Below are 26,475 nucleotides of genomic sequence, written 5' to 3' on the forward strand. Positions count from 1 at the left end.
TTCATTTACACCAGCTTTTACATTATTTTCTGGTCTATTTGGATGGTAGAATGACCGCACAGTGTGTATATAAGAGTAAATTGTACTCTTATTTCAGTGTTTGACTTCTTTTGGCTGTACATATGTGTGTCATGATGTCCCTGTACGTGTGCAGGTGGTGATGAGGGAAGGCCAGAGCACTGAGGAGGGCGTCTCCATCGCTAACAAACTAATGGAGGAGCTGGGGGTGAAGAGCGAGGACCTGATTGAGGGGGCATACATGGACCTCCTGTTGGCCAAACTGAAAACCCAGAATGGGCACAAATGAAACACATCTAACATGTCTGAGTAGGAGATGAGAAGTTGTGATAAGGAGGGTAAAGACCTTGCAAAGGGTTCATCACTAGGCTAAGAAGCTGAAATGATTTGTTCCTCAACTCCACCCTTTCTATCAAGTCATGAGGAGGAAAGGTGGATACAAATGTTGGTAACATTCCAAATTCAAACAAACATTGTCTTTTCTGTTCTTGAAGATGTGAATTGATGCATTGGCAATGAATTGATGCAGATATTGTTTGTAAGTACCACTTCATGCTAGGAAAAACATGACTGGTCAAAGATTTTGAATCATTTGTGGAGTTTTGCCAATCTTGTAAACTGTTTGTACATTTTGTATTCCTTAACACTTTTGAAGTGTGGTCCAAGACCCATCACTATAAATCAATACGACTCATACTTGTATTACCAAGTCAATAAATACAAGTAATCAATCTGTAATTTGTTTTCAATGTGATGAATCTTTATTAATGTTTCAGCATTTAGCAATAGATGAGTACACTAGAAAAACATGACATTTACAAATAAACATTAAACATGTCTGCCTAAACAATGGTGCTCTTGCGTGTAACAAAAGGTAAAAAAGGCCTAGACTAATATGTTCCTAGTCACCTGGCTGTCTTCTCTTAACAAGTCAAATATAAACTTATACTTTAAATATGAAGAATTTGTCTTAGCTATGAAGTTGCCCACCATCGGTTTCAGAAGTGCTTTGTCTTGCATTGTCAAAGCAAGAGTTAGCCTTGGCAATAAAGTTGGCCACCATTGCCTTCATCTGTTTCAGATCGGCTTCATCTTGCTGCAGAGTCTCCTTGTGCACCCGGTCAAGTCTTTTTGCCTGGTCACTGATGCTTTTCTGCAGAACACCACAAGCATTGATATACATTATCACCTTACACTACTACAAGACTGCTTCCATGTCAACTAATGAGAACAGTACTGTGGGAATTTGAAACCTACTTCAATAATGGTCATGTGGTTAATTGCTGCACTCAAGACGGTGGTCAGATTATTTACGGTAGTGCGTCTCTCCTCTTTAGTCTCTTGCAGAACAAGATGGTACCTGAGAGAGGGATTGAAAAAAAGACAGTCAGTGAAGACATGTATTTCTGAAGACGTGCAGTGAGAGGTGTAGACTAAGTGTCTGCACTGACTGTTGCTGCGCTGCTTTGAGCTGCTCCGTGGCCTCGTCATGCCCATCCATCACCTTCTTCTCTAAAAGCTTCTTGTGATTCTCTGCTGAATCGACCTCTGCTGCCCACCTTTCTTCCTCGCCAGCCATGTCCTACACACACACACACACACACACACACACACACACCATGAAGACCTTGAAAAAAGTTGTCCATCATCTTAGTGTTGTGTGTGAAGAGGGACAGATGACAGTACTTGCCTGCAGATCATGCTCCAGCTGCTCATCCAGTCTCCTGATCTGTTCCTTCAGCTGCTTCACGTCATTGGTTTTGTCCACTATGTTTGAGTTCACCTACAAAAGGCAACAGAGCAGTGAGACCAGTTCTAGAACGACCCCTCTCAATCTGTAACCTTGGACTGTCACATACCTGCTCCAGTGACTCCACCAGACTCAGTTTCTTATTGGACAGCTTGTTAAACTCCTCCTCTACATCTGTTATCATGTTCCTAAGGGGGTTCTGATGAGCAAAGGAGAAATCACAGAAGTTACACACAAACATACAAATCACAGCCGAGAACAGAAACCATTGCTTTGCACTCTTTACACCAAGTAGAAAAGCTCTGTACCTGTATCTGCGCTTTGTACTCAGTCATGGCCGCAGTGCCGTACTCACAAAGGCTTTTGATCTCAAAGTCGTGTCCGCAGGCGTTGGCAGCCGAATGGGGAATGAGCTTGAGTTTACGGGCAAGCTTGTGGTATTCGGCCAGCTCTTTCTCAGCCTGTGGATTTGAAAAAAAAAAAAAATCAGGCCATCCTTAAAAATGTGTTGTATCCAAAAATACGTAACATTCGAATACAAAAAAAATAGGTAGTGGGTAGGTAGGTTTATAAAAAAATAAAATAAATGTAAACCCCAATCACCAAATCAAGTAGCAGAGAAGACCTATTAGAAGACTATGAAAGTACAAGAAACTAGTACTAAGAAATGGCCATCATGCTGTGACATTCCAACTCTGCTCAGTCGCTCGCAACAGAAACTTATAGTCAGCAAGTCAGCAGATCAAACAACGTATATAAAAAAAATTAAAAAAATAGGTTGTCAGGGCTTAGTCACTTTAAAAAGTGGAAACCAGGCATGAGCTTTTGGTTGCCCAATCAGGTTGCAGTAAATGGTTGCCATCATTATCTGCCTTTATTTTGAGTTGTGAGTGTGATTGAACTGTCTTTTGTATTTAGACTAATTGGTTTAAAACACTATGTAACAATTTGCCACTTTCTGAAGTATGTTTTTATATGCAACTACTTTTGGTATGATCTTCAAATTCATTATGATGGTCATGTGAAGGACAGATAAACACCCGCTACGTTTCTCCCACTACCTACCCAGGCTACGTACGCAAGCATTAAAGAATAGCCTTCACAGAAAGACTTTGCCAACAACATTGCCAAAAAAGGCCAGTTATGTTAGCTGTCAGGCTAAAGTTACCTTGTTGTTTGTGAAAGAAAGCTATAAGCGCATAGACTGACTGAAGATACGACTTCACCCAATATACTGCATAAACAAGTTACGACACACAGTTTTTACAATAGCCTACTAATATTATGTGTGAAATGCAGTGTAGTAGGCCTGTTCAGAGATCAGAGAAATTTGTTTTATTTTATTAATGAAGATCATAAAAATAGAGTGAAAATGAAATGGTTGACACTTTCCTAAATTTGTTTGCCAAGGGAAACCTGGGCAACTGTTAATGTTGAGCCCTGAAGCCCAATTTGATTGAGTCGATTGGGTTACGGCAAACCAACATCACTTTAATGATGGCCTCAGCAGAAATAAAATTTCAACCAGACTGCTGCACAGCAGCACTGAACAGCACATTTTTCCCTTTAGCACCCAACTGATTCTAGTGTGGTTCCAAACACTCAGTGGAGGAAAAGAAATTCATTAAAAAAGGACCTCAGAAATTATTTTAATAGATATTTCCTCACCCCCTCCTTAGCCTTGGCCTGGGCGAGCTCCTCGGCCCACAGTTGCTGCTGCGTCTCCTCTAGGCTGCGGCTCAAGCTGTCCAGTGTTTGCTGGAGCTCGTTGCGCTCCCGGTTGATCCGCTCGATGTCGGCTGGCGTGAACTTCTGGTTCTCTAGGATGTTCTGGAGTCGGGACTGTTCCTGCTTCAGACTGTCACGCTGCAGAGCTGTGAGAGGGTGTAGAGGAGAGTTGACTCACTCAGGTAGACTGACATGGCACTTTTTACCTATGAGCTTTGTAACTGTGCCTCTGCACTGAGGCCTTATGCTCCAATGGCAGTGAAAAAGAATGGATATTGTTGACTATTACAGAATGTTCCTATGACGATGAGTGAACACTCACTTATAGCCTCAAGTTCTTCAGCCAGAGTTGCAGCCTTGTGGTCCTGGTTTGTTTTAAAGGCTTCCAGGTTGTCACGGTAACCACAAAGCTTCTGCAGGTCAGTCTGCATGTTGAGTTTCTGTGTGCGTTTGTTCATGAGCGGGTCCTAGTACACAACAAAGACAAACCAAAATGTTCAGCTCTATTTGCAGACTGCTGATCACAGAAGGGTAGTCAAAGTTTGAATCAGACAAGACTCAAAATGTATGTCCATGTGTCACGCCATGCAAATTAAGAATTTTATATAGGAATAGAACAAAACAGAGGCATTTCACAAATCCAGTGTCCTCATCTGACCTTGTGACTCTCCTTCTCAAGTCTCTCCACCTCTTCAGCCAGGGCCTGGTACCTCTGGCACTGAGATTCCAGGTATTCTTCATCCACATTGTAAAGCTTCTCTGCACGCATAATCATACAATGATAGAGTGAACTATAAAAACGAGCGAAGATGAAATCATTGAAATATATAGAAGCTCTGAATTAAGGGTAAAGTACAGATCTTCAAATGAGAAAAACGCTTGAATATTAACCATAACCAAATCATGACATGAACCAAGTCCCCTAATGCTTTATTGTACCAAGACCATCCTTTGGTCACTGCTTTGTTAAATAAGCCAGGCAAAACAAAGTGCTTACTCAGTGAGTGAAGGTAATCTGCGTCCTCCTCCTCAAACGTGTCCGCTCCCTGCATGAACTTGTTGTAGGTCTCACAGGTGTACTCCAAGAAGAGCTAAGCACAAAGGATGGCTACGTCAGACAAACCACTTCCAGGTAAATACAAAACAGTGCAGGTCAAGGAAGGTGAAAGCTCTGCGTACCTTGTTGTACTCGGCTCCTTCCTCCACCACGTTGCTGCCGTCTGAGAAATCTGAGAAGAGCAGGTCCTGGTCTTTCATGCCACTAAAGAGCTGAAGACATATATAGCAAATACGATTTCAATGGTCTAGTTTAAAAGGGGTGGGGGTGGGATACACTGACCATGTACAGAATGGTAACTGAAAGAACTTGTTAAATTCTTAAACACTGTCCAGCAGTTTAAAATACCTAAATATGAACCTCACCGAACGTTGAAAAAGAGGAAAACCTGCAGGTCCAGTGCTATTTATCATCAGTTAGTCAGTGGGCTTACCCTCACAGAGTCCATAAGTGCTACTGATCATCAGTTAGTCAGTGGGCTTACCTTCAGAGTCCATAAGTGCTACTGAGCATCAGTTAGTCAGTGGGCTTACCCTCACAGAGTCCATAAGTGCTACTGATCATCAGTTAGTCAGTGGGCTTACCCTCACAGAGTCCATAAGCCAGACGAGCGACCCAAGGACCTGTGGCCATGTATGCGGTGCCCCCACAGAGTACATGGAGCTTTTGGAGAGTGCAAATGGGTACCTACACAGGGAAAACATAAATGTTTTATATACAGTGGGGGAAATAAGTATTTGAACCCCTGCCGATTTCGCAAGTTTGACCACTTGCAAAGAAACGTGTGATCTATAATTGTAATAGTAGGTGTATTTTAACAGTGAGAAACAGAATATCAACAAAAAAAATCCAGAAAACTGCATTTTATAACATTTATGACTTAATTTGCATTTGATGCAGAAAATAAGTATTTGAACCCCTAGCAAAACATGACTTAGTACTTGGTGGAATAACCCTTGTTGGCAAGCACAGACATCAGACTTTTCTTGTAGTTGGTCACCAGGTTTACACACATCTCAGGAGGGATTTTGGTCCATTCCTCTTTGCAGATCCTCTCCAAATCCTTAAGGTTGCGTTTTCAATGGGAGGGAATGAGGGAATGAGGTTCAAGCCCAATATTCCACGTTACATGGCCCCAACCATAGTCCCCTCGATGCAGTGGAGTCGTCCTGTACCCTTGGCAGAGAAACAGCCCCAAAGCATAATGTTTCCGCCTCCATGCTTGACGGTGGGGATGGTGTCATATTCAGCATTCTTCCCCCTCCAAACGCGGCAAGTCGAGTTGATGCCAAAGAGCTTGATTTTGGTCTCATCTTACCACATCCTGTCTCCCAATCCTCCTTAGAATCATTTAAGTGTTCATTGGCAAACTTCAGACGGCCCTGTACATGTGCTTCCTTGAGCAGGGGGACCTTGCGAGTGCTGCAGTACTTCAAACCATTACGGCGTAGTGTGTTGCCAATGGTTTTCTTGGTGACTGTGGTCCCAGCTGCCTTGAGATCATTCACAAGCTCCCCCTGTGTAGTTCTGGGGTTATTCTGCACCTTTCGGGTGATCACCGATACCGCACGAGGGGATATCTTGCATGGAGCCCCAGACCTAGAGCGATTGACAGTTGTTTGGTGTTGCTTCCATTTACGAATAATCGCACCAATAGTTGTCTGCTTCTCACCAAGCTGCTTGCCGATGGTTTTGTAACCCATTCCAGCCTTGTGCAGGTCTACAATCTTATCTCTGACGTCCTTGGTCAACTCTTTTGGTCTTGCCCATGGTGGTGAGGTTGAAGGTGTGAAGTATGATTCTTTAGACAGGTTTCTTTTATACACATCACGAGTTGAGATCAGGTGTACCTTGTTAGGCCTAATGAGGACTAATCTGTGTGCTTCTTGGGCACATAACTGGTCATTGGGAGCCAGAATTCTAGCTGTTTGCTTGGGGGTTCAAATACTTATTTTCTGCATCTAATAAAAATAAAGTCATAAATGTTATAAAATGCAGTTTTCTGGATTTTTTGTTGATATTCTGTTTCTCACGGTTAAAATACACCTACCATTACAATTATAGATCACACATTTCTTTGCAAGTGGTCAAACTTGCGAAATCGGCAGGGGTTCAAATACTTATTTTCCCCACTGTATAATATAACTGATAAATAAGCTTTTTAATTCTAAACCATTCAATTTGATTCAGTAAGGAGAATGTATTTCAGAGGGAACAAATTCTTTCCTAAATCATTTGAAACTACCAGGTAGAGAGAGGCATGACAAACAGGAAAGAGCAGCTGACTGACTACATACAAGGCATGAATAAAAATAAATACCCCAAGTCTCTCAAGATTCTCGGTACTTCTTCTTCAACTTTAACAGAGGGAAGCTGGAAAGTGGGGTCTAGCAGACTCATCAAAAACTCAAAAATCTTCAGGAACTCCTTTGTGGAGGGTGACTGGAGTGACTTCACAGTGATGGAGCCAGGAAATGCATTGTCTGACAGAAACTGCAACAGAAAAAGAGGCAAATCCACTGAATATGATCATACAAGAATGCCCTTTAACGTACTGTACATTAAACACTTCAAGATTAAATCAAGTCAGGTCACTTTTAATGTAATTACACTATGAACTGGTGTTACTGAATAACATGTTCTATGTAAACGCTAAATCGTTTCTCACCAAAGTCTTTCAATCATTTAAAGGGCAAAAATGCCATAAGAAAAAATAAATGAAAAATAATAATAAATAAATCACATCTACTCAGTGAAAAGTAGTTGTAGTGAGCAACATTATAACTCATTACCAATTCATAATTAGTAATTTGTTACTAATGAAAATGTTGCTCGATTTATCCATGGCTACAATACCATACGACATTGAACATAATTGTCCCAATTATATCTACACGTTTCCTTTATTGGCATTATTGATCAAGTCTATAATTAACATTTGTGCAAACGTAACTGCATAAATAGTAAATGCCAATCAACTTGTCCTTATTATGTTCAAGAGTAGTTATATGTGGTATGCGTTTACATTATTGGCAAGTACAATGTTTCAGGTGAATGAAGACATGGGAGATTCCGCTGAGAATTAACACACCTCACAGAGCTGTTTGATGCATTGCTGAATATAAGCCTTATCATGTAAGGGACGGGGATCTTTGATCTTCTCAGAACCTCCATAGGCCCCAAAGAAACTATTCCGTTGGTTTCCTGTGGTTCCATTTCCACTGAGGAGAAAAGGCATAGTTAATGACTGATGTTCGGCAAACAAACAAGTACTTTTATTCATATGCCAGTGCCTGTCAGTAGCCCTGAGAGCTCAACACACTGCAGGAAACACATGCACATTGACCAAAACACAAGCAAATTAAGAAAACATCTTCATCAATTTCACAAGAGACAACATCTTACCGAAATGCCCTGCATTTACACCAAACCACAACAGAAGCGTATCCAGAGGACACTTAAAGGTGATGAATACGTTTGGACGTTTGGTTACTTTCAGAAGCCGTAATAAGGGACAACCAAGTTAAACAACTGGTAGGTTTTGCTGACATGACAAATAAAATTAAGTCTATGACTTGTTTTTTGTGTTTGTTATCAGTTTGCATAAGTAAACATAGCAGGCAATACTTGAAGTAACTACCCTCATTGGAGGACACTTAACACTGGTTAGACAACTTTGCCTATGGAGCTATAGAGAAAGCTTTTTTGCTGACTGACTAAATAAAGTTTAAGTAACTCAAAGAAAACATGAACCTTATAGCCAGCTAACATAGCCGTTTCACAAGCCAGACGTGTTCATTACTTTTTAACCCCAAGTGTCCTCTCTAGAAACACTTCTGTTGTCGCTTGGTATACTTGCAGCTCCTTTTCTAAATGCTGCGCAAATTGTTGACGATGTTGTCTTAATTTGCAACTGGCAAAACTGGCCATGTCTGAAAATCTGTAGACACTCACCCTCCGAAAAAGCTTGTTCTTCGTTCTGATGTTACAGACTGTGCTTTTGATAAGCTTAATTTGCCAAATAGGTCTTTGCTGTGAAAGAAAATAAGACCTAAGCGTCAGCTCGTGTTAAATTCCGTTAAGATCCTAACTTAACAAAACCGCTACTAACAAAACTTCCTTTACCTCTGAGGCGTGGCGCCGACCATACTCATTCTATTCCCTGCCACTCGTTGTGGCGCATCCGAATACCTGCTGCGTCGGCTCATCTTAGCACTGTGAATAGATGCCTAAAGCTTAAATAAGGCAACAAAAAATGAGGAATGACTGAGCACTTCAGATTTCCATTGCTGAAAAGACAAAAAATATTTAATTGTCAGCAGGCAGCCTAACAAACGTAACGTTATATTTAAAGCAGCACTACGGAGTTCTGTTCCAACTACCTAAAAGGCATGCAACAACCTTGCAATCACCACCAACAGCCCAGTTGACACTGATATAAGCTATCCAACACACTAACTGGTGTCTTTTGGCATAACTGGCAATGTCATGCTATGAAAGCTTTTCTTCCATTTTTGCAGGGTATTCCAGCCTGGTATACAGAACTACATAGGGCATATCCTGGATGGCTAGTGGGAAAGACACAGGTGTTTATCTGTCCTTCACATGACCATATGCTATCAAAATGAATTTGAAGATGGTACCAAAACTAGTTGCCTATAAAACCATACCTAAAAAAGTGTCAAATTGTTGCATAGTGTTACTTTAATAAAGGCTCACAGCCAAACCTAGAAGCCCAGCTAGCTTACGTTAGCTACCCGCGACTTTACCATTCATTTCAATCAGTAAACAACACAGAGGATTCTGACACAAATATGATGACATGCTGAAATGTTAATTATTTTCCCATTCTACTTTCATTGTAACCTTAAAGTGAAAAAACTTGAGAAAGTTGATTACAAATTCAGTAACGTTACCAGGCAGATGAAAAAACTTGAACTTCTGTTGTTTGCCTAACGTCAGCTACAAATTCAAAAATGTCCGCCAAAAACACTGAAACCCTGCTGGAACTGGATCGAGATTTTACATCGTCAGGAAAATACCGCCACCTTCTGTGGTGGAGTATAAGGAGATCGGAGACCTCCTATGCATCATGTATACATCTATACCGGTATATGTCTATGCTCCTATGACTATGGTTTGATCAGGCTTTTTTTTTTTAATTTAGGCACGGACTTAAAAACATTCCATATCGACTTCTTAGAATTCCTCATACTGACATGATTCCATAATGACATAATTCATTAGTCCATAAAATTGACACTCCATTTGACATTTATCTATTTATTTATTATTTTTCTTTTGGCCTATTTCAAAACAAGGGGACACGATGATTTCACTGAATCCTATGATTTCAAAATCTGACCTGAAATAAAATGCTGCTGGTATCAAATCAGTATCAGACAAACAAAAAAACACGTTTGTGTTACATTTCAGTAAAGTTACATGTAATACAGCTCATGTAGGCCTATCCTATGCAGACCTACAGTTGTATGAAAAAGTTTAGGCACCCCTCTGCATGATAATTTACTCTGTCTTCACCAAAAAAGATCACAGTGGTATATTATTCATTTTCTAGTTAACACTGAGTACTGGGGTGTTTTCCAGACAAAGATGTTTAGTGTAGCAGTATTTAGTTGTGTGAAATGAAATCAAATGTGAAAAATAGGCTGTGCAAATATTTGGGCACCCTAATCATTTTGTTGATTTGAATACCTGTAACTACTCAATACTGATTAATTGCAACTCATAATTAGTCTGATTAACTCGTTAAGCCTTCAATTCCATAGAAAGGTGCATCCAATCATAGAAAAGGAATTTAAGGCAGCCAATTGCAAGTTGTGCTTCTCTTTGATTCTCCTCTGAAGAGTGGCAACATGGGGGCCTCAAAACAACTGTCAAATGATCTGAAAACAAAGATTGTTCAGCATTGTGGTTTAGGGGAGGCTACAAGAAGTTATCCCAGAGGTTTCAGTTGTCAGTTTCCACTGTGAGGAATATAATCAAGAAATGGAAGGCCACAGGCACAGTTCTTGTAAAGGCCAGAAGTGACAGGCCAAGAAAAATATTGGAGAGGCAAAGGCGAAGGATGGTTTGAATGGTCAAAGACAACCCTCAGACCACCTCCAAAGACCTGCAAGATCATCTCGCTGCAGATGGTGTCACTGTGCATCGCTCAACAATTCAGCGCACCTTGCACAAAGAACAGCTGTATGGGATAGCGATGCAGAAGAAGCCTTTTCTGCACACACGCCACAAACACGCTTGCTTGAGGTTTGCAAAAGCACATTTGAACAAGCCAGATTCATTTTGGAACAAATATTGGGCAATTTGGTCACAACAAGAAGCGTTATGCATGTCGGCAAAAGAACACAGCATTCCAAGAAAAACACTTGCTGCCCACAGTAAAATTTGATGGGGGGTCTAGCATGCTGTGGGGCTATTTGGCTAGTGCAGGTACTGGGAATCTTGTTAAAGTTGAGGGTCGCTAATTCTTGAAAATAATAATAATAATAATAATAATCTTTATTTATATAGCACCTTTCATGCAAAAGAATGCAGCTCAAAGTGCTTAACAGCAAATACATTACGTGCACAAAGAAATTACATGCATAGTGATCCACATAAAAATAGACATCAAATAAACATAAAAACTAGGATATAGTAAAAAAAAAAAAAAATTATAATAATGATAATAATAATTATTAAAATTAGCATAAAAACAGTGATAGAGTGCATAAAGATGAGAAAAAAATAATAATTGAATACATAAAATGCATAACATAAGATAGAAAATAAAAATCATCAATTAAATGGTGGAAAAATTATGTTTTCATCACCTTGTTAATGTGAGACTTGAAGCTTAAATCTGAATCTAAAATAACTAGTGCTGTCAAACGATTTAATCGCGATTAATCGCATTTATGTCATAGTTAACTCAAAATGAATCGCGATTAATCGCAAATTTGTATCTATTCTAAATGTCCCTTGTTTATTTATTTTTTCCATCATTTTATTTTTATTTTAATGCCCTTATCAACATGGAAAAGTTGATTGGCTTGCTTTATGCAAATGTTTTATTTGATTGAAAACCAATATTGCCAAACAGGGCGGTACAAAATAAAATTATAAAGTGCACATTTCAGGTAAACAAGGACTCAGCCTATAGTGCAGTGAAACCATGGCTTAATATTTTCTTTTTTTCAAGTTTGCTGGGAACATAGCAGTCAGGCCTCTTATTTGAGAAACATTGAACCGTAACAGTTAGGTTACCAATAAAAGGTAAGCCTACTACTTCTTTGCTTTCAGCCAGCTGCCTGTTGACATTTTCAGACAACAGTGAAGCTCACTTCTTTTGCACAACATAACTTTTAAAAGTAAACTTTCCATTCAGAAGCTTTTTATCATCCATTTCGCCGTATCGCGCTCACTATTCACTCAAACCATAACGTTAGCCTACTACACAGTTTGCGAGGCCAAAAAGAATGTTAATCTAAAAAAAAAAAGAAAAAATTAACGGCGTTAAAATGGGTTTGCGTTAACGCCGTTAATAACGCGTTAAACTGACAGCACTAAAAATAACACCAAGACTTGTAACCTCAGATTTAATCCAGGGAGTTAATTTCCCCAGATTATTAAACAGCATTTCTCTTTTTGTTTTAGGGCCGACTAGTAGGATCTCAGTTTTGTCCTCGTTTAACTTTAAGAAATTATTGCTCATCCACTTATTTATCTCCAAAAGACAGGTAGTAATGGAGTTTATAGCTGCAGCATCATTTGGTTCAGCAGAGATGTACAGTTGCGTGTCATCCGCATAACTATGGAAACATACATTGTGTTCTCTAATTATGTCCCCAAGTGGCAGCATGTATAGTGAGAATAATAATGGACCAAGGCAGCTCCCTTGTGCAACCCCAAAGCAGATGTCATGTTTCTTAGACACATGATCTCCAAGCCTGATTTAAAACGTTCTCCCTTTGATGTATGCTCCGAACCAGTTTAATACAGAGTCAGAAAGCCCAACTAACTTTAAAATAATGTTCAAGAGTCTGTCACAAAGTTGAAGTTATGCCGGTGTTGGGTGTTCCAGCAAGACAACGACCCAAAACATGCTCAATCTACCAAAGCATTTATGCAGAGGAACAAGTATAATGTTCTGGAATGGCCATCCCAGTCCCCAGACTTGAATATTATTGAAAATCTATGGGATGAATTGAAGCGGGCTGTCCACGCTAGGCAGCCATCAAACCTAACTCTCCAGGAGATGTTTTGTAAGGAGGAATGGCCCAAAATACCTTCATCCAGAATCCAGACTCTCATCAGAGGCTATAGGAAGCATCTAGAGGGTGTTATTTTTGCAAAAGGAGGATCTATTAAATATTGATGTGATTTTTCTGTTGTGGTGCCCAAATGTATGCACCTGTCTAATTTTGTTATGATGTACTTGGCATATTTTCTGTTCATCCAATAAACCTTATTTCACTGCTGAAATATTACTGTGTCCATGAAGTATTAAATATATGACAAAGAAGTTGCTGATCCAAACAATTTATAAATGAAAATAATGGAAATGATCAGGGGTGCCCAAACTTTTTCATACGACTGTATATAACTCAGCCAAAAATATACTGTGTATTTAAGCCCACGTTGTACATCAGCAATGCCTACACAAACTACAATACCATATTGTGGTAACTGGAGAAGTCTCGATAGCAATTGTGAAAACCTGGGTTTTGCACTCCCTAAAACGAGCACTTGCCGGCAATGCCGGGTACAACTTCTAAGTAGAGCACAGGAACAGCTCCTGACCCATGAAATGAGTTCAAAGAATGAGTGAGACTATTTAGGCCAAACTCCACTGCAACAGATGGCAGCAAAGCGACGTTTGTGCTACAAAAAAAGTCTGCAGAAATTGTATTTTTTTCGGTGCAGGTGTTACTGCTAGTGTGGTAATGGATTAATGGTGATCATTTTGCATAAGGTTTATAATGAGGCCCTGGGAAATAGTTAATCTCACGTGTCTGTGTCCTCGGGTTGTTTATAGTCATCTTAGGAAAAAAATAACTTAACTGTGGAAGTTGAAAGTAGACTAGACTAACTACAAATGAAGGAAATTTAAGTAGGCTTACCAAACCATGATGGTGTCAATTAGCCTATCATTTAACGACAAACAAATGTGCCAAAATATTGCATACAATTCAGGACTCATCTTTAACTGACTTTGGTTTTTAAGACAGACATTCACCTGTGTCAATCCTCTCTCAATGAGAAATATTTAATTGTATTCCAGTTTTTTTAGTTTATCTCTAAACTGGGTGATGAAGCGTGGTCTTGGTGTGATGAACAGATTCCCGGATGGAAATCCAACGCCATCTTTATTCTCGTTCTACCGGTGGAGTGGGAACACCGCTCCAGTTGCTATCGGTGCTCTAGCAGGACCTGCTGGCTAATAGTGTCAAACATCGCCAATCTACTGCTCATATTCTCTACTTAATATCGCCACTATAGGAACATACCAACATGGGTGATCGAGAGGAGTTAGTTTATCAGGCCAAACTTGCCGAACAGGCAGAGAGATACGATGGTAAGTTAAACCTCACAACCAAGCGAGCAAGCTAACGTTAGCTAGTTGGTAAACCAGCCAGCTAATGTTAGCCACTACACTTATACCTAGCATTGTATGCTAGTTAGCTTGGCAACAAGCTATTTGTTTGATGTTACTAGAGAATGTCATTGCCTGTTTTAATCGAGTAGATTTTATACATTAGATGTGTAATTTTACTTCCATTCACTGTTGCTCACTCACCCTCCCTCTAGCGGGGAGTGTCAAGTGTGTGATGAGCAACTGAGGTTTAAAGATGGAGATTCTAGAGAGAGACAAAATGGCGGAGAATATTAGCTAGTTAGCATAGCTAACTCATAAGGATTCACTCATTATGGATCTTGAGAATTCACTCTTCACATACGAACATTCATCAATGTTTAATAACCATTTTTGGCTTATACGACAAACCAAACTCTTTGGTAGCAATAGTCTGTAACACCAGTGATTTCGTATCAATTATCGTTAAGTTCATTGTGAGAGTCCGCCTTCTTTTTGGCCATCACGGCTAAATCCATTCGTGGTTTCTGACACCATTAGCCAGCAAAGGCTATTGCTTGCGCGACAAGTTAACTAGCTAAGTGCCAGTAGCTGAGTTAGGCATAAACGTTAGACGAGCCAGTTAGCTGTCTCGACCTAGTAAGGGTTAATGTTGGGATGACTGGTAACTTAATGTCACAGGTTTACTTAATTTGGACAGCAGTACACAATGATAGTAACTTTACATTAACATTAGGTGCAAGTATGTTACCGTATCTGTTAATGTTACTTGAGTAATTTATAGCTACGGTTAGCTAGCCAGTTAAATGTGTCACTGCTGTTCACGTCCATTGGGGTTGGAGTTTGTAATAATAAGTTAATTGCATGGCAAGCTAGTATGGCCTATATTAGCACCTCAGATTACATGTTATCTAACTTGTGAAGTAACTCGACTGGTAAAACCCATCCCTTTAGCTAGCCTTGAGAAATGGCTAACGTTAGCAGCTAACTCAAGCTGTCTAACGTTAAATTAGGAACGTTAGGAATTTTCGATAATGATATAATGCAATGTAGTTGACCGTTATTTTTTGAATTCTGTGAAGCTCCTATGCATAATGCGTGCACAATTATCAGATCACAAGTAGCTGGTGTTGAATTCGTTAGCCGTGTTTTTTTTTTTTTTTTTACCTTAGAATGCAGCAATCCAATAAGCGCTAGGTTATCATTTCCAGGTCATGCCATGAAACTAACTGCTAATAAGGGTGTGTGCATTTGGTTGCCAGGTCCTTAAGCAATCGAGTTGACAGCATGTATGTCTCAAATTTAAGTAAAGCAACTGAAATACACAATCAGAAAATGTATGCATTTTGTATACATATTTACTTTGCATTGGAATGGCTTTCTATGAATATACCCATGAAATACCCCTTGACTCCCGTAGATATGTAGGTTAATTGATGTGACATTCTTACAGTATATCAGACTACCCCCCTGCCTTTTATTGTACTGTGTGTATTTAGTCTGTGCTTTGTTTTCTTTTAGAAATGGTCGAGTCAATGAAGAATGTAGCTGGAATGGAGGTGGAGCTAACAGTCGAGGAGAGAAATCTTCTATCAGTGGCCTACAAGAATGTTATAGGGGCAAGGAGAGCGTCCTGGAGGATAATCAGCAGTATTGAGCAGAAGGAGGAGAGTAAAGGCGGGGAAGTCAAATTGAAAATGATCCGGGAGTACAGGCAAACGGTAAGACAAAGGGGCCTGAGTGAGTCATGATGAAAACAGCCACATTCTAATAAACATTCTCCTGTCAGGGTAAATGTGATGTCTTGTGGTCATAATACACTGAGAAACATGCAGTATTCTTCATTATAATCATGTTCATGTATTATCTTTGTTGGAAGGTTGAAAATGAGCTAAAATCAATCTGTAATGATATCCTGGATGTGTTGGAGAAATACCTCATTCCAGCGTCAAGTTCAGGGGAGTCCAAGGTCTTCTACTACAAAATGTAGGTCTTCACTTTCATTTTCAGAAACGTATTATTCTGAGTACTGTGTCCATGAAATGGAGAATAACGCCTTTCTGCTCGTTCTGTCTTTTCAGGAAAGGTGACTACCACCGGTATCTGGCAGAGTTTGCTACAGGAAATGACAGGAAGGAGGCAGCAGAAAACAGTTTAGTAGCTTACAAAGCTGCTAGTGATATAGCTATGACTGAACTCCCACCCACCCACCCAATTCGTCTGGGTCTTGCACTTAACTTCTCGGTATTTTACTATGAAATTCTGAACTCTCCTGACCGGGCATGCAGGTGAGTAATCCTCATGGACTGTTTGATCATTACTGTCTGTCTTGAAAGTTATATTTCTTGCTCCAGATTTTTATGATTATATGTTACAGAAAAGAAAATCAACTGGATGTAGCTGAGCTTTGCTGTGAATGGTAAATCATTAATTGTCTGCTTTTTTCAGGTTGGCAAAAGCAGCATTTGATGATGCTATTGCAGAATTGGACACATTGAGTGAAGAGAGCTACAAGGATTCCACACTCATCATGCAGTTGTTACGTGACAACCTGACACTATGGACTTCAGACATGCAGGGAGATGGTAAGTGTGAAACCTGCTAAACCCATAGTCACGGACACCTTAAAACTGATAGAAGCCCTCTGTGTTTGGTTCTAGTTCAGTATTTTCTTCTTTTTGTCAATCTCCGGAGTCTTATAAACACTACAAGTTAGAAAGAAACGCTGAGTAAGATATATTTGCATCAAACTGTGAGTGGCTGTTGAGCAGCGGTGCTCCATCCGTGCAGATTTTGGCACAGTGGGAGTGATGTAGATTTTACACCTGTATTTGGATCCTTCCTGTTTCCCTCCACTCCCATCTCTTGGCTGACCAAGCCCTCCATGTTTCTAAACTCTAACCCTGACTTGGTAGACTATGACATTAGGACTCATCTCTTCTCTTTTCATCTCCACCACGTAGATTCCTAAGGGGAATTAAATTGCTCATTCCCTATAAAACTATTTTGTAAGTTATCGCCTATGTTGCCTGGCTTTCTCTTCACACTAACCTACTGCACACTCACTGACCCTGTGGTTTGTGCTGCACTCTGTACCCCAGTACTTGTAACTGCCCCAGGTAGAGTGTTCGCTGTTTGCTCAGGTGCTTGTACTGACTCAGTCATGAAACAATTACTTGCTAGGGGTATGTCCTCTATTTGTAAGAGTATGTGCTATACTGTTAAATATTCTGCTTTTCACTTACAAATCACAGCCACAAATCCTTTGGGCCAGTTATATTTTGGATCAATAATAACTGCAGTTTTAGAGACTGGCTTGGGTGAATTTCCACATGTTCAGAACATTATTCAGATTTTTAATAATCAATTTGGCAGGTTGTATTCTGCATGTCAAAAGGTAATGCCGCGATCACAAACTGTGTTAATGTCAGCTCTGTTGTTTGGTTGCACTATTAGGCAATAGTTTGTCATCACGTCTTGAGAAACCATATCCTCTCCTGATTTCCTTTGAAAGCAGATGGGATGATGCATGGATAAGTTGCTTTTTTGGGACCTTGGGAAATAATGGCAGAGGAACTGTGTACGATGTAATGCGGTGATGCTTTAAGTTAGCAATGCACTGATCCAATCCATAGAATGGTATCCGCGCCAATACTGACATTAGCAAACGGATCAGGTATTGGTTAGAATTAGGAATGGGCATTCGATTAAATTGTCTTAATCGATCGTCGGGAGAATTAACGATCGATTTTCGATTAATCATTAATATTTTTATATTAAAATTCACTATTTATAGGCTATATTAAAATGCAGTGAAAATAGAAAAAACACAGCGTGTTTCCTCATTGAGATCTTTATTACAAGATGAGCAACTCTTGTGGCAGGTAAACTTACAAGATGGACAACTTATGTGGCAGTTAAACGGGATACGTTTAATGATTACACTTGAAAATATGCGCTGCTGTACTCTAAAGCAGCGGAGCCGACAGCTAGAAGCCGGTGCTCATAAACACAACTGACCCTTGTGAAAAATCTGATTATAACTAAATTAGTGCTGTCAATAGATTTAAAAAAATAACTAACTAATCTCACATTTTGAAATTCATTAATCTAGATTCATTGCGATTAAAAGTTTGTTTTTCTTCTAAAGACTAAATCTTATAAATTAACGAGTAATCACTTCAGACAGCATGTATTTTAATATTCCTGTATTTTAGACACTGTTGGTTTATTGGATTTTTTTTTTTTGTGCTCTCTCGCCGTCATACAAGGAATGTATGCAAGACACAATGTTGCCCCTCAGCGGTAAATCGTAAGAATTGTCCCCTGAAGCAATTCGAATCACCTCAGTCAGCCCACCGTCTTCAACTATGTTGATGGGCCGACAGTCACCGGCAACCCAAACTGCTACATCGTTGGTAACCTTTTCACGGACTGGACTAGTTATTTTCCTAGAGAAGTCGTGGAGTGTGGGTTGGTGACCATCTAACCTGGGACTGCTTTCTGTCGGGTGCCTTGCATTAACGTAGCTGGAGATTGAATGTCTGAAGGGTTACGGGACTGTAAAAAGTTTGGGAACCACTGCATTAAGGTGATAACTAAGGTGATTGTTCCGTCATTTTGCTTCTTAAACCGAAACTTTCCGCCCAACAATCCCTCAGCTCTCTTCATCTTCCACTACCGTCTCGGTCTCTCCTATCTAACTGACTGCAGACACTCGGCGGTTTCGTGCCATGGGTCAACGCACACCGGAAGTAAACAAAGTTGCGTTAACTGCGTTCAAATATTGTATTGCATTAATCTCGGCCACAATAATGTCATAGAATAACACGTTAACTTTGACAGCCCTAAAATAAATAAATGACATGCACACTACGGAACAGAACATGCATTCGTTTTATCGATGAAAAAATAATGTCATCGAGGAAATTCTTAATGATCAATTAATCGATCGTCGATTAATTATGCCCATCCCTAGTTAGAATTCATGATCCACATCCGATACGGTTACTTGGTCATTATGATAATTAAAAATTGTAACTACGTGATTATATAAATGTTCACTTACAACCTAATTGTAACAAACTTAAAAGAATGTTGATGTCTGAATGTCTCTACTGGGGTCCATTAGCGTTTACTGTAGCCCGTAGGCTACTGTTTTGAGCATGATTTAGAGCTTTTTCGTGTGGGCATGCAAACTGGGGAATCGAGAAGATGAAGACAGTCTGCTTGCTAGCAAACAGTAGACATGTCATTGATTTGGACTTGAGCTGGTAGAACGTTATGCACAGTCTGTCATACTCACTGCCAATGCTTCATGTCCCATTCATTTGGTGTCGGGCGCTTGATTAGATGGATTGACGTTGGCATGTTCTAGGACGTTTGCTTGACAGTGACATTCACAACATACCTGGATCTATAACTGTATTCAGTTGCGAAATTGTAATGTCCCAACATGACATAAAACTTAAGGCATATTGTTGCATTCAGCTTATTCCACCTTTCTTCTTGCACGGACATACAAAATAAGTCCCTTTTAAGTTTATACATATTGAGGGGTATTTGTCTGAGTAGATATCAATGAAGTAAAGCCAGGCATGGTTAGGGCCAATGATTTTCCCCGATAACGGAAAACGGACGGAATTCGCGGAATGAACACTTTGAAACGGAATTGCACCTTTGAAACGGAAACATCATTTTGTTCATATAAATCGCCCAAATTCCCCTGTATTTTGGGCTGCAAGGCTATATTTCTTTCAAATAAACACAACAATGATTGCAACGATGAACAAACATTAATTAAAGAACAAAACCACTGAGAAAATGTCACGTCTGCGCTGAACTCTGCTCCGGCCACGCCCCCCTTTTCAACGGTTGACCCACAGATCTCCGCTAAAGCCACATTCAGTCACATTCACGCGCTCGTCTTCCCAATCGCATTTAAAACAAAAAATGTTTAGTCTTCTGTTCTGTTGATGGCTGGCAAACAACAATCTAAGAAGGGCACATATTATTCACTCATTTTAAGCCATCAATCTACCTCAGGGTGAACAAAATGAGCTGAAACGAAAAAAAAACGGAATTCACCAAATGTGAAACGGAAAATGCATTTTTTTTAAACGGAAAATCATTGGCCCTACATGGTAAACTAATTTTCATTGTTTTGGAATACATTTAGATTTAATGGATTTTGTATATTTTTTTTTTGCTCTTTTAATAAGAAGTGTTTTGTGATTTTACTACAGCCTCGTGTAACGATAATGATAATATTAAAGAAAACCAACCTCTGGTATTGGTATCAGCAGATATCCAAATTCAAGTATCAGAATGAGATTGGAACTTAAAAAAACAAGTGGATCGGTGCATCTTTACTTTAGGTTAGATTTGCTAAGTGCATGTGACCAAAAATCCTCGTTAACATTTGTGCATGGTCAGATGTGATGTTGAACAGGGACCAGGTCATAGTTGGCCTCTCTTAGTCCGTAATGAATATCGTGGGATGATTACGTTAAGAGCTTTAATCTGTCTTTGCTGCTCTTGGGAGTTGATATCCATTGGGTTGCATGAGGATAAGGTGAAACTCCGTGTGTGTTTGTTGACTAAGCAAGCGCTGATTGCAAGGGTGCCACATGGAAAGCTCAGACATGCAAGTCTTTATCACTTGAAGATTGTAACCGTTCTGTTACGTGAGCATGGGAACATCTAAAGGGAAACATTTTTATAATGATTCATGTTTACTACGAACAGTATAATTGTACTAATCACAGTTTTGCTGAGCTTTCTTGTGCCTGCCTAACTGGGACTTTTTTTTCTTTTTTTTTTCTCCACTGTCAATAGGAGAGGAACAGAACAAAGAAGCGCTGCAAGATGTGGAGGATGAAAATCAGTGAGAAATCACAGCCAATGTTAGACTCCACCCACCCACCCACCCTACCCCAGTTTTCCCCCTCAGTGTCACAGAAGGGACACAAAGCCCACCCTCGAGTGGTACTTGTCAACAGCTCAATGCCTCCAGGGCCTTCACTGTTACCCCATCCACCCCCCACCACCCCTTTTTTTTTTTTCATTTCAAGTTTTTTTGGTTTTTATAATTTTTTTTTTTTTTTTTTTTTTTTTGATATTCCACCCATTATTCAACACAGAATACCACTCTCCGAAAAAAATAAACATTGTCAGTTAGGTGTCCCCGTTTCCCCCTTTATTTCTGGTACAATTTTTTTTATGTTTTTTTGCTTTTCCTCAACATTTTTATCGGTTGCTGGATATGTTTATTTTTTGTCTTTTTTTTTCTTTTCTTTTTTTTCTTAATATAATATTAAAGAAAATGAACTTTTATTACTTATGTCTACTATCATTAGTTGTGGGAGCTGTAATATGTCTGTGATAGTGCAAACATCAGATGCAACTTTAAAAAGAATCATTAAACCTTTAAAAGGGCAAGTCTGAACAAAGTGCTCTTTCTGTGGTAAAACAAGTCACTCAGAGGAAGTTGGCAAAATTCTTGATATCCATGTGGAGCAAATGCTTAACATTTATACCGTAGAAGTCATGTAGTAGTGTTTGCCGTGTTCTGGACTGTTCGTTGTGCTAAATACTGTATCACACAGAAATGCTGAGTTCAGAAAATGGCTGCTGTCAGCTCAAAAAAGGAAATGGGGCCTTGTTGCTTTTAAGTCTCAGAAGAAGAAAAAAAATGCGGGTGTCCATTGGCTGTTGGGAATGAGTAAGCACCAAGATGATTGATTTTAAACCTGCATGAGGATAGACACGTTTTTTTTTCTCTCTTCTGTCCCCCCCTCATTTATATAGCTGATTCTCTCCTCTTCTTTTTTTTTCTCTCTTCTTTTTCATGTTTAACTTGAAGCTCATTTGTACTACTGGATATCTGACTGGAGCCACAGATATAGAATCTGTATTGTTCTTACTGAGACACAGCATGGAATTAACATTTAAACTTAAAATAAAAATGAAAAACCTTACATAAAATGTTCAACGTGTCATCATTTAAATGCTTAATGATACCTGATACTGATTGTCCTTAACTGATTAAAAACAGAAACGCATGATCCAGTATAATGTGAATTCATTACATCTTAGTTATATGCACATTGTTCAGCATGTAACGAACTGAGGTATGCGCAGGCAATGGTTTGAATTCCAAGTCACAGCTCCAGGAGTAGTCTGGTCAGTGCTGGTGAGATGTCATATCCACACAACTTTGCTGGCAAACGACAGAAATCCGCTTCCTCCAGCAGCTCTTTTTGTCTGTTACCAACCTCCTCCATGTCATCTATTCTGACCAAGATAGAACAGACAGAATAAGGTCAGCCATAAAGGTGGCAAGACATATTTCATATGTAATGTTTCTTATGATCTAGTAACGTAGTAGTCAATGTCTCAGAAGACATCTTTAAATGTACAGGAAGCACAGTGAGAATCGTGTAAGCGTTCACAAAACTTGACGGTTGAGATAGTAATCGTGGGTCAGAATAATATTTCAATTGTGTATGAATTGGTTATCTCAGGACTACTTACGCAAAGTTAGCATACAGCACTCTCTCAGAGAGGGCACAGATTGAGCAGAAGAGTTCACAGTCGATTTCTGTTTGACTGTGTACATCACATAAATCCATCAGCCACTGGAACTGTTTTGAGTCTGTTGCCCAGGTATAAGTCATTGAAGGCATGGTGCATGTCCTAGCAAGAAGAGCCCAAGTAGGTGTGAAATAAAAAATTGTGACATTTAATGAACTTTTACAAATGTTCGATTCCCTCTGCTACAAAAAAAAGGATGCTAACAAAACTCCTCGTTTAGAAGTACTGTCACCATTACAATGAATTGCAGTTTGACACAGTGCAATATCTGAGTTGTTCATTCTGAGTTGTTGTAGATTGAACTGGTCCCCATTCAAAGTAATTACCTTAAAAGAGAGGTGCATTTTCTTTCTGTTATCAAACTTTGTGAAGACTTTCAGATAGACATTTAGCCTGCGTTGACACACCCGGCAGTATTTCTTCAGGTAAGTCTGTGGGGAGAAAGCTGAGACGAGCAGTGACATAAAGTTCAGTAAAACAACACAAATCTTTAGAGGCAAACAAACGCTTAAATACAAATAGTAAATAAAAAATGTGATACACATTTATCTCATTTGTGGCATACTTTCCATCTTTCGCAAGTCCATTGGAAGCTCAAAGCGACATATCTTCTTGGATAGGCAGGTTCTTGTCTTGATTGATTGGTGCTTGGCACACTACAATATAAAAAGGACTTTTTGTGTTCATGCTTTGTGTGATTTGAGTGCCCTGTTTATGTACAGGGTGGTGGTAAAGAGTTCCTACCACTTTTTGTCTCTCAAAAAGCTGAGAACGGAGGTCTTCCAGGGACTCTTCTCCTTCTGGTGGTCCATTGGGGTGGCGAAGGAGTAGTTCCTGCAACTCAACCTGAACACAGAAATCTCTGAGCTCTTACCCCTGTGATATGAACACTATGTGCATGAAGACAAACGCTCAATCAGCACCAAGGTAATAGGTTTGATTCCCAGGCAGAACAATACATATACTGATAAGATGGCACACCTCACCTGCATTAAATTGTTTTATATAAAATTGTTTGCTAAATGCATAAATGTAAAATTAATATGTGCTTGCAGTACACATAGGAAGGGATTTGTAGACGGTAAATATTATAAACAAACATTAACAAATTTGAAGACATATCTAATACAGATAGCTTTGAATCATTATTCATGGTTGAACAATGAGGATGTTTCCTGGAGCCAGTACTTGAGGATTTTTTATCTTTTCATCTTTCTGTTTATTTTGTCCCAGAGAATAGTTCAACTGCTGGTTTAAAAATACTCACATAATCTTTCCATAACCAAGCCAGATGAATGGCTCAGAATAGAAACAAGAGAAAGCAGATGTAAGTGAGAGCTGACCTCGGGGTCGTACACCAGCGGGCTTGTGGTCGGGGGCTTCACTTGTTTGTCTTCCTCCCTGTCAATCCTTCCTTCCTTCCTGCTCTTCTTTTTCTTCAGTGTCGTCTTTTTCGCTTTGCCTTGTCTATCAGTCTGGTGCCTGCCATGTGAGAGGGGACACCACTGATGGTTGTTTGTTTCGTCTTATATTTAATAGTTGTGTTATGTCATGCCCATCTATCCACTAATACTAAATTGTGGTATCTTGTTATACTAGTGTTGTCTAATGCGTATCTTTACTGCTAATACTATAGGCTGTACAATACAAACATCTGAATGTGTGATTGAAAATAGGAAGTGAGGAATATCTAAAACATGATATGTCATGAACTTGTTCACCTTTTCGCTCTCGTTTTTTTTTCATTTTCCTGGACATCCTGATAATGGACATGCAGTGGTATGTCTTGGTTCACTTTTTTTTTCACTCCTGCATGCAAATACAAAAGTTGCCATTTTATCAAACAGCCCTGCTGTCCATTTTGAAGTTTTTTAGTGTGAAATAAAAGACAAACGTTCAAGTTAACAGCTTAAAGCCTTGAGGACTGTCACCCCATCGTGGCCTTTGTTCTCATTACCAGAAGAGGGCAATGTAGTTTCATAAATCTTGGTCGTTCACTCGTGTGACAGAGCCTTACCTTCAGTCAGATACAAAGCCAATACATTTTTGTCTCTTTAAGAGTTATGCAATTTCCCTCTAGTGACAGTTTCCCTCCATAGTATTCCTTTGGTACTTATTAATCACTTGGGCCTGACAAATACTCATCAAGGAACACAAAAAGTCCCTTCCTCCCTGTGGAACCCACTATGGAATTCCAGGTCTTGTGGGGGCTGCCTATACATGGAATCAGATGGAGGAAATTGAATGGCAGAAACATGTTACTAACTTCCTTTTCAGCTGTTAAAAATAGATACAGCTCGTTTGCTGTCACTGGCAGAGCCGCCCATGGCTCAGCCCCGTCTCAGGAGTCTGACTCGGAGTGTGCGTCTGGGGTTTTACGGTCTCTGCGTTAGCCTTTCGCTTCCAGCCAACTCTGCACTGCCCACCTACCCGCTCCGCTGAAGGTTCTCCCACCAGCTGAGCTCTCTCACAAACAGGATGTAAGTCCAGCACTGCCTCTGAGACGCCGGTGGGACAAGTGGTACCCACACCCTGTCCAGGAGCTTGCAGAAGCCTTCACAGCCTCAGGAGGCATTTGTCATTCAAACACACTGCTTTTGTGGCAGAGCTGTGTCCACAACCAGTCGAATGAAACTGTTTTGTTTTGGGATTGCATTTTGTATTGTGCTTTCTTACTGTGTGTATTTCTATGACATTCAAATATTCACAGAAAGCTCAAGGATGACTGAAAGGCAGCATGAGTTCTGAGGCATGTCTGAAGAATGTGTGTGTGTGTGTGTGTGTGTGTGTGTGTGTGTGTGTGTGTGTGTGTGTGTGTGTGTGTGTGTGTGTGTGTGTGTGTGTGTGTGTATTTGTCTGAGTCATATTTGGCTATTCTAGGTAAGACCAAGAGGAAGTTTGCTCTTGGTCCTTCACCCATGTAGATAAGGTGTCTCCGTTTGATTTGTTACCCCTGGCTGTTTGGTTTTAATCTCGGCTTTTGTTGCTTATCAGTTATTCCTGTCTTTTAAGTTGTTACTCCTATCAGCGGGAACTTGGACATTGACCCAGAAACATGTTTTTATTGGTTTGGCCAATATAGGTATATGACACAATTTTGGATGTGAATTTTACCTTTATTTAATTAACAATGAGAATACATTTTTACCTCATATACCCAAATGGCATTATTTTCACCTAATGTATGTTTTACTCACATATTGACATGCTTCTAGTCTGCCAGAGGACCTGGGTTCTTGGACACCAAGGCCACCATTTCCTGTTGATGCCCAGAAAACGGCAGATTCTTAAACACATGTCACAGGTCAGAGGATGTGTGTCTCTGTCACTTCCTCCTTTTTTAGGTCCACACACCCCAGGCACACCCATCCCTGACTGTCACAGATAGTACCACGCACAGGAGACACGCTATTGTTCACGTGCTCGCTTTTTGGCATAGACTCTAGCCATCTAGTATACGGTGTGCCAGGACACACTGTGCCTTATGTAAGAGCTAAAGACAATAAGACCACCCCCTACCTGGGTCAGTCACTGCAGTACATTAAAGCCCAAGCAATGGTGGAGAGCAAGGCTTGAGTGGCCAGGTCCCGTGACCTTCAGGATGCGCTCACACTGAAAGTGACTTTATTACGTAATAGGGCTCCATGGGCAACAGTGAAAGAGTAATAGGCCTCTGAACGTCACAATACAAATCACTTGGCCTGTCGCAACACTCCCAAAACCACA

The 26,475-nt window shown here is 39.9% G+C and overlaps 2 protein-coding genes and 1 long non-coding RNA gene across 8 annotated transcripts; 1 reads left to right on the forward strand and 2 right to left on the reverse strand.

Moving 5' to 3' along the window:
- Positions 1 to 753: 753 nt before the first annotated feature.
- On the reverse strand, positions 754 to 15,338 carry ndc80 (NDC80 kinetochore complex component). Of its 6 annotated transcripts, none has more exons than XM_031573382.2 (17): positions 15,322 to 15,338; positions 8,679 to 8,788; positions 8,508 to 8,585; positions 7,645 to 7,774; positions 6,874 to 7,046; positions 5,138 to 5,240; positions 4,676 to 4,765; positions 4,494 to 4,587; positions 4,155 to 4,255; positions 3,819 to 3,963; positions 3,437 to 3,642; positions 2,077 to 2,229; positions 1,878 to 1,967; positions 1,709 to 1,801; positions 1,470 to 1,600; positions 1,276 to 1,378; positions 754 to 1,171 (listed from the first exon to the last, which is right to left on the reverse strand). In XM_031573382.2, the coding sequence occupies exons 2-17, from the start codon at positions 8,759 to 8,761 to the stop codon at positions 989 to 991; spliced, it is 1,956 nt and encodes a 651-aa protein (XP_031429242.1). In that variant the 5' UTR covers positions 8,762 to 8,788; positions 15,322 to 15,338; the 3' UTR covers positions 754 to 988. The 6 variants fall into 6 exon arrangements, with proteins under 6 accessions (XP_031429242.1, XP_031429240.1, XP_031429239.1 ...); XM_031573380.2 differs by lacking the exon at positions 15,322 to 15,338 and adding an exon at positions 9,470 to 9,580 and having other exon boundaries at positions 8,679 to 8,768; XM_031573379.2 differs by lacking the exon at positions 15,322 to 15,338 and adding an exon at positions 9,470 to 9,580.
- LOC105901406 (14-3-3 protein epsilon) lies at positions 13,904 to 22,133 on the forward strand. Its single transcript, XM_031573384.2, has 6 exons — positions 13,904 to 14,136; positions 15,676 to 15,875; positions 16,034 to 16,140; positions 16,236 to 16,442; positions 16,603 to 16,739; positions 20,992 to 22,133. Exons 1-6 carry the CDS (start codon positions 14,073 to 14,075, stop codon positions 21,042 to 21,044), a joined length of 768 nt encoding a protein of 255 aa, XP_031429244.1. The 5' UTR covers positions 13,904 to 14,072; the 3' UTR covers positions 21,045 to 22,133.
- Positions 22,134 to 23,030: 897 nt separating this feature from the next.
- Positions 23,031 to 25,117, reverse strand: LOC105901374. The gene is made up of 4 exons (XR_006152580.1): positions 25,016 to 25,117; positions 24,471 to 24,558; positions 24,093 to 24,231; positions 23,031 to 23,595 (listed from the first exon to the last, which is right to left on the reverse strand). It is a non-coding gene; the product is annotated as an uncharacterized LOC105901374 (long non-coding RNA).
- Between the last annotated feature and the right edge of the window lie 1,358 nt (positions 25,118 to 26,475).

Source organism: Clupea harengus, chromosome 9, assembly GCF_900700415.2.
Source record: "Clupea harengus chromosome 9, Ch_v2.0.2, whole genome shotgun sequence".
NCBI classification, from domain to species: Eukaryota; Metazoa; Chordata; class Actinopteri; order Clupeiformes; family Clupeidae; genus Clupea; species Clupea harengus.